The following is a 15,210-nucleotide window of genomic DNA, read 5'->3' as shown; positions in this document are numbered from 1 at the left end:
GAAGCCTCCTTCCTAGCAGGTGTGAACTGTGAATGGCATTAGCGCTAAGCCGCTCGCTTCAGCTCGCCGTCCAGCAGAGTCCCCTCGGCTATTACCATATTAGCATACACTGAGTAGGGGCAATCTCTGTTTTACAGCGTCTCTGGTTCTAAGCATCTCCCTCCTTTGAATGTGAGGTGCCAAGTGGCGGGGCAGGGCCAGGGGAGGCCAGTTCAAGCCTCTCGGCAGACCACTGTGACTCCTGCCTGGCTGCTGTGCTGTGGAGAGGAGGGATAATCTGCTATGGGTTAGCCAGAGGTCGCTGGGGGATTGCTCTCTCGTGTTTGAAGTACTGCTGTGCTCTCTACATACATACATACATACATACATACATACATACTCATACTCATACACATACTCACTCAGCTCACACTTGTGCATGTAAATGCTTATTTTACCTTGACTTGTATTTGGTAATCCTACAGGTTCATTTGAACCATGGGAATTGGTCATTTCATTTCACAGTTGTTATGTATGCTCTGTTGTTTCTGTCGACAGTTCTAGGGAGATGGTGTATGCTCCCCGTTTGTGGTACCTGTTATCTGGTGAGGGGTTTGACACTATGTTCTCTTGTGCAGCTTCTTGACCTGTTCATGGTGTGGGACTGGTCCACATACTTGGCCGACTACGGACAGCCCACGTCAAAGTACCTGAGAGTCAACCCCTCTACCGCTCTGGCACTTTTGGAGAAGTGAGTACCTGATTTCTGCCATCTTATCCAGTTAACCTTGACACACACATACTCTTACACACACTTCCTCTCTCACACACACACACACACACTGCCCACTATTGCCCTGCTTTCTCTGTTCTGTATACTTCACACTGTGGCTCCTCTGTGGCTCAGTTGGTAGAGCATGGTGCTAACAACGCTTAGGTTGTGGGTTTGTTTCCCGCTGGGACCATATATACTGAAAAATGTATGCACTCACTGCAATGTAAGTCGCTTTGGATAAAAGCGTCAGCGAAATGGCATATATTTTTTATACTGCTAATACTGCTTATTTTCTTCTTCTTCTTCTTCTATTCCTTCTTCTTCTTAATGAATTGCTAACCACTACCATGCAGAGTCTACAGGGGGTATGTTATTAATCTAGTTTCTTGTGTCCTTCAAATGGTCTGGTGTTATTTTGCATGTTTCTTGTGTTGTGTAAATGGTCTGGTATTATTTGTCATGTAACATTTAATTTAAAGCAGTTATCTACTAGAGTTATTTACTCCCCCTCTGTACATGGTAGCTCTCCTCAAACCCAACTGTGGTTTGATGTTTCTCATGACGTAATATGGCATGACTCATGTATACATATTTACCCTTGCTCCAACAGAATGAAGGACACAAGCAAGAAGAACAATATCTTCTCCCAGTTCAGGAAGAACGACCGGGACAAGCAGAAGCTGATCGAGACGGTGGTCAAGCAGCTGAGGAGTCTGGTCAACGGGATGTCCCAGCACTCCTAGACCCCTCACACACACACACACACACACACACACAGACAGGGACACACATATGGACCAACACGCACCCTGAATTGCTACCACAACCATCACAGTTTCACCAGACTGGATACATAGTGTAAATTATGAACACACACACACACACCTAAACAAAAACAGTTTACTGAACTCTGAAAGGAATATGCAGTAAAATGTTTCTAATGTATTTTTAATGGCATAAGAAAAATATGTTTTGTATATTGTGAGAGTGCAATGATTGTATCACCACATAGGATGGTGTTTTGAATTGTGGGAATGTACCGAATGTACAGGAATCTGATAACGGATCATGAAGTCCAAACCTGAGACTGATGTTCACAACGAGATCTCTCTCTGAAATGCTCCATAAATGCAATATTGGTTGGAGTTTTTACTGTGTAGTGTACATATGTTTGAAGAATATACCACACTACAGAGAACCATGCTCTCTGCTGGTCCAGCTTGAATCAAACAGCTTAGATAAGTGTCAAAAAACGACCTTGCATGAACCTGCTCCCTTCCTTTTAATCACCTTATAAGGGTACATTGTTACCCTTGCCATTAGTTCATGGTAAAACTCCTAAGACCATTTTCTTCTTACAAAAAAGCCATCTCAAATTATGATTTTTATTTTATCAGGCATTATAGCAATGACTTACATCTTAAATTATACTTTTTTTGTTCCTCAGGGTAAAATGAAAGCTTTTGGGTTCAAATGCTTTAGAATCTCACGCTAAAAAAAGAAAAGGAGAAAAAAAAGCAATAATTAATTGGTCCATTTGCGGCTTCACTAGCAAGATTGCTCATCGAATGACTTGTGAAAACATTTTATAATTGGGTTATGGTTTTTTGGGTCTGTGCGACTTTTAACAGGCGTTTTGCACTGAAGATTATTTAAGTTTGCCTTTTTTAAATAGTTGCTTGTAAATGTCATTGTACATACTGCATATTTTGTAAAGAAAAATAAGAAGGCAGTTATTCTGCTATACAGATACAGGAGGTTAATTGTACTGAGATGCATCTCCTAAACCTAAATATGTAATTAATTAGACCTTGAATTTCAATTTGTCAATAACATTCAATACATCATCTGGTGAAGAAAGTTATTTTTCTCCAAGTTTATTTCCAGTCTCATATAGTTGAAACAGAAACAAATAACAGATATCCCTTCAACATTCCAATGTGAAATAGAGTAAAAATGTTCCTTAAGATTTCAACTGGCAGTTAACTCCTGCCATGGCTCTGAACAATAATCCCCCTGTGACTGAGATGTTTTCCTGATTCTGTTTGTTTTTATTTGTGTGCTGTAATAAAAATGTGTTCACTCCATGCTGACTCTTTACTGTGGTTCAAAGTCAAGTCACTTGTGGCACAATGGTGATACACTTTTGATAAACTAATATTGGGTGTTGATAAAAACAGATACCCACTTGAAATAGTGCATGCAGTCGAGAATATGAGTATATTGCTGATTACACTATTTGTAATTCACACATTTTAGCTTGTAGGAATGTAATGGCATAATGTTGAACTTTGGGAGTAATGGTTATTTCATAATCATGGATGGACAGACAACAATACAATTGGAATTTACTTGTTTTTTCAGGTTGCCTCTGAATCTCCATCCATTCTTTCTCCCTGAGGGGGGGTGTGTCACACAACCTGGCTCTCAGCCTGGCGGTACATGAACCGCTTTAGATATTCAAAACAACACGTCATCGGCGAAGGTGGATCAATTAGTGCACTACTGTTCATAAAGACCCAGGCGCGCAGGATGCACCAGGAGAAGAGTACTATTCTAAGACGGGTAAGTTGTTTTGACGGATATTGGATACACCACACCTCAAGGCTATGTCTCGGATTAATGCAATAGCTCGTTTATGCAAACTTTTGAGAAAATAACCAACAGTTTGTTGTGTCTTTAAGGCTTATAGATATAGGACTGAAAGTACATTAGAAATGCATTTATAGGAGCAGGAATAATTGACCTGTCCAAAATGTCCAAATAATCAGTCTCCACATCTCCTCTGCTGCATGGATACTGTATTGACTGCCTCATGGTTTCTTAGGATGCCGTTCCAACTATGCACCTTACCGGTGCTCGCCTCCGCGGTCACATCTGTGTTGTCGGTGCTGCTGCTAATCGCGGTATCCCGGCAACTGTGGACCCTGCGGTGGTCCATCACCCGGGACGAGGACAGCACACTGCCGCTCCCCAAGGGTTCGATGGGCTGGCCACTCATAGGAGAAACTTTTCACTGGTTGTTTGAGGTATGATTATTCATGGTCAAATGTAATACCGTACCCACAGAATTAGAATAACCACTGTGCCCCTGCGTAATTACGCATGGGTGCCATATTTCAAACAGATCTGTCTTAGCATAAAACAGAATTGATTTCTCTAGTGTGCTATCCGAACAGTTGGACCAACAGCAATAACCAGTAATAATATACCTGTTTTGTTGTTTGGGGTTGTTTGCCAAGTTGGAAATACCGAGGTATTTGCCGCTTTTGCACCTACTTCACAGGGTTCGAGTTTCCAAGTATCGAGAAGGGAGAAGTATGGAAACGTATTTAAAACTCACCTCTTGGGAAAACCTGTTATCCGAGTGACCGGGGCGGAAAATATCCGTAAAATCCTCCTTGGAGAACACACCGTGGTGCGCGCTCAGTGGCCCCAGAGCACACGCATCATTCTGGGACCCCACGCGCTGGCCAACTCCACTGGGGACCTTCACAGAAGAAAACGAAAAGTAAGGCATGTTCGTGACAAAAAAATGACAGATAACACGTCTTTTCGTATAGTACGCATTCATAAAAAAAAAGGTCCGCCCCGTTGACTTCCCTTATACCCGCTTTGTTTATTTCCATCAGATATTGGCCAAAGTATTCAGTCACGGAGCTTTAGAGACGTACATTCCTCACTTGCAAGATGTGGTCAAGACGGAAATAACCAAGTGGTGCTCGGACACCGGTCCGGTGGATGTGTTTGTTGCCGCTAAAGCTCTGACCTTTCGCATCGCTGTCCAGGTGATCTTGGGGTTTGATATGGAGGAGTCCCAAATCCACTACCTCTCCAAAATGTTTGAGCAGCTTATGAACAATCTCTTCTCTCTCCCATTTGATGTGTGTTTCAGTGGCCTGCGGAAAGTGAGTATAGCCCCATAAACTATTCGAAATCATTTCAATTAATATTTGCTATATTTCTGTATGTATACATTATCATCAATCACAAATATTTGAAACTGAGTACATGTTGGACAAGGTTCTTTTTCCGGTGGTGTATGTTAATTGAGATAACGTGCAATATTCAATCTCATCTACTGCAAACTCTGATTGCGGAGGAGAAATGCAAGGCGTGATTTTATATGCCTACATGTGCAGGAACAACTATTGATATCCCTTTTCTTTTTTATTCAGTGATTTTCGTTCACAATTCATTGCCACAAACACACTCCCCCGACTAGAAACTCCTTGTAGTTTTTTGAAAATCACTGAATGCACACAGCATCATAGGAGGTTATTTCCTGTGGACCATTTTCACATATGTAGGCTACTATAGGCCTATAGACCTTTAATGATGTAGACACTGTTATGGTGCTGGACATAATGAATGAGGTTAAACAGGTAAAGTTGATCTTTTTCCTAAAGTTCCATTTTTAAAAATCTTCCAATTTAAACGACACATGACAACCTGCCACTGGTATGTGTTATTTAGTCCTCCATTGTTATTCCTCCACAGGGTATTCAAGCCAGAGAAGTACTTCATGCATGTTTGGAGAAACTGATTGAAGAAAAGCTCCAGAGAAATCAAGCTGATGGACATAATGATGCCTTTGACTACATTCTGAGCAGTGCCAAGGAACATGGGCATGAAATAACGATGCAAGAATTGAAGGTAAAAACAATCCCCGTCCATAAATTTCACGTCATGCGTGACTTAAAGTTCAAGAAGGTATTTTATACCAAGATCGTTCCACAGAGCCGCCATGTATCTTTTATTTTCCCCCCACGATGAAATCTGACTGATAATGAATCAAATAGGCTAAGCACTACACGGTCCGTGGGGGGACAACATGTTTACTGTCCACTTGTTTACAAATAGAGACCAAACGCTGTTTCTTTAGACAGGTCGCCTGTGGGAGGGCAAGACAAACAAATTAGCAACTTCTTTTTTTTTTTTCTTCATATCACTGAAGTGTGTACAATTTGTTTTTCGGTCATTTGATCCTAAAAAGTAGATTGTGATGACTTAAAGAATACACTCGTTGTTCGGGGAAACTGCAGGAGAAAGACGTGATTGGTGCTAGGAAGGACACCTGTAAGTGACGTGTATACTGTTTGGTGATTGGTCAGAAGTGGAATCCCCACGTGGGACTGGCGTCATATTCCCTGTCTGTGTTGTACATCAGGGGAGTGGCATATCTCCTTAATAGAATCAGAATCAGAATCATGCACAATACACAACATATCTGATTATACTAAAATATCTTCAACAAGTGGAAGGAGAGATGTTTTCTCATGAAACCAAAATCAAACCAAACAACAAGACAAGGAAAGTAGTTAAAATACAGAGAGTGATAATGAGGGACACATTCAAATGTAAGTGTTACCGGAATTCATTATTAAACAAATAAGTTCAAACTGTCATTCCTGTGTCCCAGGAGACGGCAGTGGAGTTGATCTTCGCTGCCCATTCCACCACGGCCAGCGCCTCCACCTCCCTCATCCTGCTGCTGCTGCTACATCCTTCTGTGGCGGCCAAATCCAGGCTGGAAATCCAGGGAATGGAATTTGGCACCGACTTGAACAGCAACCACCAGCCATCCACCATAGACGGAGACCTGCACCAACAGACTGATGAATCTCCTAGTGACCAACCAGAAAATGGCCGGAAGCACGCGTTCACAGACCCCAAGCTACAGCGGAGAGCAGGGGAGTGTCACCGCGGCATCTACGTGCCTCACCTGACGTTAAAGAGGCTGAGCCAACTGCGATACCTGGACTGCGTGGTGAAGGAGGTGCTCAGATATCTGCCCCCGGTTTCTGGTGGCTACAGGACTGTCCTCCAAACGTTTGAGTTAGACGTGAGTATGAAGAATAGCCTACACCAGTGTAACGGAGGTGATTCAGAGACCACGCTCCAAGGCTTTAGAAATGCATTTTGTTTTTTTTGTTTTTAAAAAAAAAAAAGGTTTAGATTTTCATAATGCAAAAAGTGCAGGAGCGAGGGTGCTCAACAAACAAGTGCTATATATTTTGAACATAGTATGGGAATTTGTAATCACTCATTCATATGGACATCATCGCATCATCTCAAATACAACAGACAAAGAGATTGTACTTCCTGTGGCCCTGAGAGTAATGAGGCGAGAGAGGGCCAGGGAGGGCTATTATGGTTGTGCGCTGGCATGGACCTCCCAAGCATCATGCTATGTTCACCCAAAAGGTCAAATAAGGGTCAGGGCTCATAATGCTTTGAATGAACAAAGCATACACAGTACATTATATATCACATGACTGAATCAATGCCTTTTTTTTTTTTTTTTTTTTTTTGAATATGCTCACATCGTGGCGTTGATGAGTTAGAGAGAGTTGTTGCTCTTTGGTTAACCAATACGCTAACCTCCCGATTTACAACAAGAAAGAAGAAGAATGTGCTGTGTCCTATAAAGTTGTTTTCGTTGAAAGGTCATTTCTGCGATTGACTTTGAACTCATTGGGTCTTTCCATGTCTTTAGGGCTGCCAGATTCCCAAGGGATGGAGTGTCCTGTACAGCATCCGAGACACCCACGAGACGGCAGCAGCCTATCAGCACCCAGACGTCTTTGACCCTGACCGCTTTGGGACGGAGAGAGACGAAAGCAAAGCAGGACGCTTCAATTACGTGCCCTTCGGTGGCGGTGTACGGAGTTGCATTGGGAAGGAATTGGCACAAGTCATCATCAAAACTCTGGCTGTTGAGTTACTGGTCACTACAGAGTGGAGACTGGCCACGGACTCCTTCCCTAAGATGCAGACAGTTCCAGTTGTGCACCCTGTCAAAGGACTCCATGTTTATTTCAACTCCATAAACTCTGGGCCAAAGAACCACCCAGTGCATATCCCATGACACCAAGATGGCACAACTGAATATACTGTTAAGGCTGCTGTGTGTAAACAATACATTTTAATGTATCATTAGAGTCATTATTGTGGATTTAGAAAGTCATGTCACACTTTATATTAAGTTGCTCTGATAATTGTAACACTTATTACTCTAGTAATAACAATGTTATAACATGTTATAATATTGTACTATGGTCATTGCTTTGTAATTGTACAGCAATGGAGTCAAGCATTTCTTGCTCTTACACAAGTAACAAAAAACACTAAATTGTTCTCCAACAACATGTTCGTAGAATGTTGTTAGGAGAGTCAACACGTGTGTGACAATATCAGCTTGTGACCTGACTTCTTAAATCCATGATAGTGACTCCAATTCTAATTTGAATGCAGTAAATGGATTGTTTTCAAATAAGACTATTTCTAATGTATTTCAAATGCCTGGCGAATGTCATGTGAGTTTAATGTTCTATAGAGACATCAATATTTGAGGTACAATATAAGTGTAAGTAATGTGATTGCACTTTTGTAAAGTGTAAAGCACAATTTCTAGTTCATTTATGGACCAGGTGATGGGTCATAACGAGTGAATTATATTGTACATTTATTTACCGACATATGTTTATTTTCTGACTTACTTCAAAATAAAACAGTTCATAAAGTTTTTTTTTATTTTTTTATGAAAATAGATAACATTGTGGTCATATGTATCCTATACATCATACATACAGACCCACTGAATCGTATTCAGTTTATTTGAAGTGGGCGGAGGTCTATTTTCCAGGTGCCGTTCTCCATATGTCCCTTTCAATGTATAGGCTAGAATACAAACAGTTCTCCATTGACAGAAAACGGGACTGGAGGCAGTGTATTTTCACATGAGATATCTATCTCCACCTACAGTGTCTCTAACAAGCTGAGAGACGTGAGAGCTGTCAGAGGCCGCACCTACAGCAGAGACAGGCAGGCTGACCTCCTAGTGAACCGCTGTGCTGTGCTCTCCTGACCCCCTCCTGGTGGGACAACAGGTCAAACCACACATACGTCATGTAAACCTACAAATCATACATCCTCTCGCTATAATCCGACACAGCCTGGATGCCACGTCAGGATTTTTGTGGAAGCAAAGCAGGTAAAATGTGCATAAACTATGTAAAAACATATCGGCCGAGGCCTGTCTGTCTTATATTGTTATTTATGTGAGAACATGATCAAATATTTAAGTCAAATTACTCATCTAAGATCACTGTATGGACCTAATTTACAGACAGTTGGTAGAAGTCTGACATAAAACTTAATGTTTTGTGTGATCGGACAATACTGTGATTAAAATAGCAGAATCTTGGCTCCAATCAAAGTGTTTTTATATAATCTCTTTTTTTATATAATCTCTTGACCCAATTACAATATTACTCTAAGTGGTTTTAATTATCCCCTTTATTTCTGGGATGATTGACAGTGAGAGAATAGATCACTGTGGAGATAAGCATGTTTTCCTCCTGTAATTACCGGGGACTCGAGCCCCCGTATCTCGTTATTTGACGGACAGTGAACTTGGCGAGGTTTGCGCGAGAGTTCACAGAGATGTCAGGGTCCGCGGTGTAGGTCACCAGCAGGTCAGCGATGTTCTCCGACACACACCTCTTCTCTCTCTCTCTCTCTCTCTCTCTCTCTCTCTCTCTCTCTCTCTCTCTCTCTCTCTCTCTTTCTCTCTCTGTTTCTCTCTCTCACACACACACACACTGTTCTGAATTGTGTGGAACGGATGCACCCAGCAAACATTTTAGGTGGCCATTTGGCGTTATGTGTTATATACACGTGATGAAATTGGCAAAGACTGGGTTAAATACAGCTCCAAAAAAATGACTGCTCGTTTTAAAACGAACAGACCTTTAACAGATGGGAATAAGAAGGTTAACTTTGGTCTTACTTCTGGATTTACAGTGTGAATGATCTACACTTGAACTTCAGGTCCAATCTGTGGAGAGTGTTTTACGGGAGAAGTAAAATCATAACATCTGATTGAGAGGTGCGAGTTGGAAATGGCATTCAAAACAGTGGGCAAGGAAAGCAAATATTGTAGGACTGTTATTGGTGATGGTACACATTGTGTGTCTGTCATAAATGTGTAGCCTATATTCATTTACAAAACTTTATTGCCTAGGGCTAAAGGAGGGACAGTTGTATGTATGATCTGTTCTCTTTCCATATGCATGGGTTAATACTATCAGAGGTGAAATGCAGGGCAACTGCTTCAGCACCAAAGTGCGACAGGCAGAGAGAGAGGAAAGGGAAATCCATAATGTGTCGCTGTAAAATCCGGAGCCATGCTGTCTCCTGCTTGACTGACTGACTCGCCTGTCTTCTCCCCGTGGTGGCTGTCGTAAAAAGTGATTCCAAATGCAGAGGGTGGTTCGTGGTGTTTACTTTTCATGTAACCCACCGGTAACCTTGCTTCCCTGTGACACCTTTTTTTCAACTGACCCAAGTTTGAACCCGCTGCGAGCAAGATATCATTTTTATAACCGACGCTATATAGATACAGTGCCACAGTCATCAAAAGGACGCGGTAGCCAGTGAAACAGGTTAAAGTCTCATTTAAGATTAGACCTGCAGCCAAATTGCACATAGAAACCTCATATAATGCCTCCCACTTAAAGAAAAGGGCCATATCGAGCACACTATCATTAATGAATTCATGTGATCAATCAAATAAAAGTGTGTTCACAATGTGAATATACGTTTAAAGTTTATAAGTTACCAATACTGTTCAGTTTAACATATAATTGGCAGCAGTGATGTATAATTAGCCTACAGGTTCACTTAGCATGAACCGACTAAAATAAACATGATTGAATTTGGTGAGGATTAAGAAATTCTTTAAACGAGACGTTTTACATTTTCGCAAACAGCGCAAGTTTAAATCTGTTGAAAGCTGTTCAATTAAGCCCGCCCCAGGCATTACAGACACAACTCAAGCCAACGTAATGAGTGTAAACTGCGGAATATTTGCAACAAAGAACCTTGGATGCTTCCCTATTGTGTCGGGGAATTAACACCTTTTCAAAGTTAAATCCATGGATTGTCTAGCTCCAACAGGAGGTAGTATTAAAATGCGTCTATAACAAATGGTTAAGGGCTGGAGCGGCTTACCCTGTGGGCGGAGCAAGATGACACCACAATTAAAGATGAACTTTGTGTGAACTAATTTATCTGACCAAGGTAACAGGAGGCCGAGACCTGGGGAATGGCTATAAAAGGGCGTATAAACACACAGACTTTCAGTAGCAAACAAACTCTTGCTGCACCTGAAGCCCTCTCAAGAAAGTCGTTGGTTACCCGAGTGCGCAATGGCATTGAACACTTTGTTGGCGACCTTTTTATGCACAATAGTGCTCCCTGTCTTGCTATTTTTAGTAATGGTGAAATTATGGGAAATCTACATGCTCCGTGGGCGCGATCCCAGCTGCAGCAGACCCCTTCCTCCAGGTTCCATGGGTTTACCTTTCATTGGTGAGACGCTCCAACTAATTCTCCAGGTAATTATACTTTACGCGCAAATCCAAAAAAGGAAGTGATCGTGTTATTTGTTCTGTCCTCCATGTGAATGATTGATTTGTAAATTCCTGAATATTTCTTATTGCAGAGGAGAAAATTCCTTCGTATGAAACGACAGAAGTACGGATACATTTACAGGACGCACCTCTTTGGCAACCCTACCGTGCGCGTAATGGGAGCCGATAACGTCAGACAGATTCTGCTGGGTGAACATAAACTTGTGGCCGGCCAGTGGCCAGCCTCTGTGAGGACTATTCTAGGATCAGACACGCTCTCCAGCGTGCACGGCTCCCAGCACAAGAACAAGAAAAAGGTGCGTTGTTTTAATACTTTGAAAATGTGATGTTGTTTTGTTTAGATTTGTTCTGTTGCGCATACACGCTTCCATCGACCTAAAATGGAAGTTTCCCCTGTTTGTTTTAGGCGATAATGCGAGCTTTCTCTCGGGATGCCTTGGAGCACTACGTCCCTGTCATTCAAGAAGAGGTGAGGAGCGCAGTGAGAGAGTGGCTGCAGAAGGACGCGTGTGTGCTCGTCTACCCGGAGATGAAGCGCCTCATGTTCCGTATCGCGATGAGGATCCTTCTCGGCTTCGACCCAGACCAGATCAAGACCGACGAGCAAGAACTAGTGGAAGCGTTTGAAGAGATGATAAAGAACCTCTTCTCCCTCCCCATAGATGTCCCTTTCAGCGGCTTGTATCGGGTGAGTGAAGCTATATGCTACATCCTGTGGATCATTGTGATTTTCTCAACAATGTATATTATATTTGATGGAGTCTTAACTAATTGTTGAATTTTCACCCATTTCTTCTGCAGGGTCTGAAAGCCCGAAATTTCATTCATTCCAAAATAGAGGAAAACATAAAGAAGAAGATCCAAGATTCTGACAATGACAATGAGTGTAAACACAGGGATGCTCTCCAACAGTTGATCGACAGCAGCAGGAAGAATGATGAGCCATTCAGCATGCAGGTAATACTCTACTCTACTCTCTAGATGGATGCAGTTTTTTAACAACAGATACATTTCAATAAGCTTTGCTTCTACCGGTCTTGCTCATGAAGTTAATGGTTTCATTCATTTCCATTCAAAGGCAATTAAAGAGTCTGCTACCGAACTGTTATTTGGAGGTCATGAGACCACAGCCAGCACAGCCACCTCCCTGGTCATGTTCCTCGGTCTCAACCCAGATGTGATGAATAAAGTCAGACAAGAGCTGCATGACATGGTAAGCGCTCAGTCATTTGTTGCTGAAAAACATACATTTCAACCTGCAAATGAATGCTTTGAATGTTTGAGACATATGGAATGTTAACGTTTTTCTTCTATATTTGTCTTTGACAGGAGGAACAGGGTTTAAATCTCCATGGATCTCCAAACATCGAGGAGTTGGAGCAGCTCAAGTATACAGGCTGCGTCATCAAAGAGACTCTACGGATAAACCCACCTGTCCCCGGAGGGTTCCGCGTGGCTCTGAAGACGTTTGAACTCAATGTACGTTGACAATCTCCACATTATTGTGTGTGTGAGTGTGTGAGATTTGGTTCAATTTTGATGAATCAGTGGCTACAGTAAGTACTTTACAGTAAAGTACAAGGTATAGATTAGATTAGATTCAACTTTATTGTCATTGTGCAGAGTACAAGTACAGAGACAACGAAATGCAGTCTAACTGTCAGGGGATACATGGTCTAAAACTCACGCTGTTGTTTTTTTTGCTTGTTGACTGATTATTGTGTTCTGTTGTTTTCCAGGGTTACCAGATTCCCAAAGGATGGAATGTCATTTACAGCATCTGTGACACCCATGACGTTGCAGATGTGTTCCCCAACAAAGAGGAGTTCCAGCCGGAGAGATTCATGGCCAAAGCTTCAGAGGACTCCTCACGGTTTAACTACATCCCCTTCGGAGGAGGCTCCAGGATGTGTGTGGGCAAGGAGTTCGCTAAGCTGCTCCTCAGGATCTTCCTGGTAGAGCTCACCTCGCAGTGCAACTGGACTCTGTCAAATGGACCCCCGACGATGAAGACTGGGCCGACAGTTTACCCAGTGGACAATCTCCCCACAAAGTTCAGCCGTTATGTTCGCAATTAGTCAGACCTCAGAACTATATGAAATGCTGCGATTGAAATTGTAAATATGAATATTTTAATTGTTGTAGATTAAATGATACATATTTTACATTTTGATATGTTAATACGATATAGATTTGTATATATATATCTCTTTTTTTAAACAAACGGCACTATACTGTCATGGAGCACTCATTTTGTCACAGTGTCTATGTGATGTACATTTGTAATGTAGATTTGTTATATAGCTTTGTATCTTACTGCAACTTATTTAAATTACACATTATTGTATGGGCTTTATTTAATAAAAAAATGTTTTATCAAGAATGTCTTTTGATTGCCTGTGGAATAAATATTCAAAATGAACATCAGTCTTGACCAACCTAGGTTGGAGAGAAAACTCCTTAGAATGAATTCCTGAAACAGAAGTTTCATGAATCAAAATATTAGGTGTGCTCACTCTGAGTAAAAAAAGAAAGAAAAGGGTTACGGTTTATTTGAAACCTTGAGAAAGCAATTAAAGGGTTAGAAATCACAGAAAATAATGAGCTAATGATAGGAGTTTATTTTTGAGGACCAGGTAAAGTCGTTTGCAGATGATAGTAAACGTATTTACTCTGTACACAGCAGACCTGGGTGGTCTCAGGCTGATCCACTCAGTAGAAGGCAGATTTCAAAGCCCTACACAGGCAGATACCATATATGTTGAAAATCAATAAACAGAAGGGAAATTAAATCTGGATTCCATGAAGACTATAAGTAATCGGGAGGGTGATATCACAGGCAGAACCACAACAAGCATTGAGAGTGAGGAGATTGGAGTTCACACAAAAACAATATTGAAATCCAAGGGAGGGTCAGCAGCATTGAGAACCCAGGGAGGGCCAGCAGCATTGAGAACCCAGAGAGGGCCAGCAGCATTGAGAACCCAGAGAGGGCCAGCAGCATTGAGAACCCAGAGAGGGCCAGCAGCATTGAGAACCCAGAGAGGGCCAGCAGCATTGAGAACCCAGAGAGGGCCAGCAGCATTGAGAACCCAGAGAGGGCCAGCAGCATTGAGAACCCAGAGAGGGCCAGCAGCATTGAGAACCCAGAGAGGGCCAGCAGCATTGAGAACCCAGAGAGGGCCAGCAGCATTGAGAACCCAGGGAGGGCCAGCAGCATTGAGAACCCAGGGAGAGGAAATTAAATCTGGATTCCATGAAGACTATAAGTAATCTGGAGGTCTATATCACAGGCAGAACCACAACGAGCAGTGAGAGTGAGGAGATTAGAGTTCACACAGGAACAATATTGAAACCCAGGGAGGGCCAGCAGCATTGAGAACCCAGAGAGGGCCAGCAGCATTGAGAACCCAGAGAGGGCCAGCAGCATTGAGAACCCAGGGAGGGCCAGCAGCATTGAGAACCCAGAGAGGGCCAGCAGCATTGAGAACCCAGGGAGGGCCAGCAGCATTGAGAACCCAGGGAGGGCCAGCAGCATTGAGAACCCAGGGAGGGCCAGCAGCATTGAGAACCCAGGGAGAGGAAATTAAATCTGGATTCCATGAAGACTATAAGTAATCTGGAGGTCTATATCACAGGCAGAACCACAACGAGCAGTGAGAGTGAGGAGATTAGAGTCCACACAGGAACAATATTGAAACCCAGGGAGGGCCAGCAGCATTGAGAACCAGGGAGGGCCAGCAGCGAGAACCCAGGGAGGGCCAGCAGCATTGAGAACCCAGGGAGGGCCAGCAGCATTGAGAACCCAGGGAGGGCCAGCAGCATTGAGAACCCAGGGAGGGCCAGCAGCATTGAGAACCCAGAGAGGGCCAGCAGCATTGGGAACTCCGGCAGGCACGTATCCCTGCACGACGGGGTCATGTGGAAGGGACGTGTCCTTGCCTGACATTGGAGAGAACAAGGCGTAGCCATGCTGGCAGATGCATCACTTAGTTGGCCGTTTCCCGGCCCCGCTCG

At 42.7% G+C, this 15,210-nt stretch overlaps 3 protein-coding genes across 4 annotated transcripts in view; all 3 read left to right on the top strand.

Annotated features, from left to right (window-relative positions):
• Positions 1 to 2,839, top strand: part of exoc6 (exocyst complex component 6) — a 36,934-nt gene extending 34,095 nt beyond the window's left edge. The window contains exons 21-22 of one of the 2 annotated variants that reach the window (XM_083687183.1): positions 618 to 730; positions 1,365 to 2,839. In XM_083687183.1, the coding sequence (XP_083543309.1) occupies positions 618 to 730; positions 1,365 to 1,497 (246 nt within the window). In that variant the 3' untranslated portion in view covers positions 1,498 to 2,839. The remainder of the gene's footprint in view (positions 1 to 617; positions 731 to 1,364) is intronic. The other variant, XM_083687184.1, reaches the window with a different exon arrangement.
• A 743-nt stretch (positions 2,840 to 3,582) lies between these two features.
• On the top strand, positions 3,583 to 7,625 carry LOC310817585 (cytochrome P450 26C1-like; the record flags this gene model as incomplete). Its single annotated transcript, XM_083688223.1, has 6 exons — positions 3,583 to 3,783; positions 4,041 to 4,265; positions 4,387 to 4,662; positions 5,255 to 5,410; positions 6,177 to 6,599; positions 7,254 to 7,625. The coding sequence occupies 6 exons, from the start codon at positions 3,583 to 3,585 to the stop codon at positions 7,623 to 7,625; spliced, it is 1,653 nt and encodes a 550-aa protein (XP_083544349.1).
• Positions 7,626 to 10,968: 3,343 nt separating this feature from the next.
• On the top strand, positions 10,969 to 13,296 carry cyp26a1 (cytochrome P450, family 26, subfamily A, polypeptide 1; the record flags this gene model as incomplete). Its single annotated transcript, XM_083687121.1, has 7 exons — positions 10,969 to 11,157; positions 11,265 to 11,489; positions 11,600 to 11,881; positions 11,995 to 12,150; positions 12,272 to 12,406; positions 12,532 to 12,672; positions 12,933 to 13,296. The coding sequence occupies 7 exons, from the start codon at positions 10,969 to 10,971 to the stop codon at positions 13,269 to 13,271; spliced, it is 1,467 nt and encodes a 488-aa protein (XP_083543247.1). The 3' UTR covers positions 13,272 to 13,296.
• Positions 13,297 to 15,210: the final 1,914 nt, after the last annotated feature.

Source organism: Argentina silus (genome assembly GCF_951799395.1).
Source record: "Argentina silus genome assembly, chromosome: 16".
NCBI classification, from domain to species: Eukaryota; Metazoa; Chordata; class Actinopteri; order Argentiniformes; family Argentinidae; genus Argentina; species Argentina silus.
Note: the sequence above shows the minus strand (reverse complement) of the source record. Positions and strands in the feature narration are given on the sequence as shown.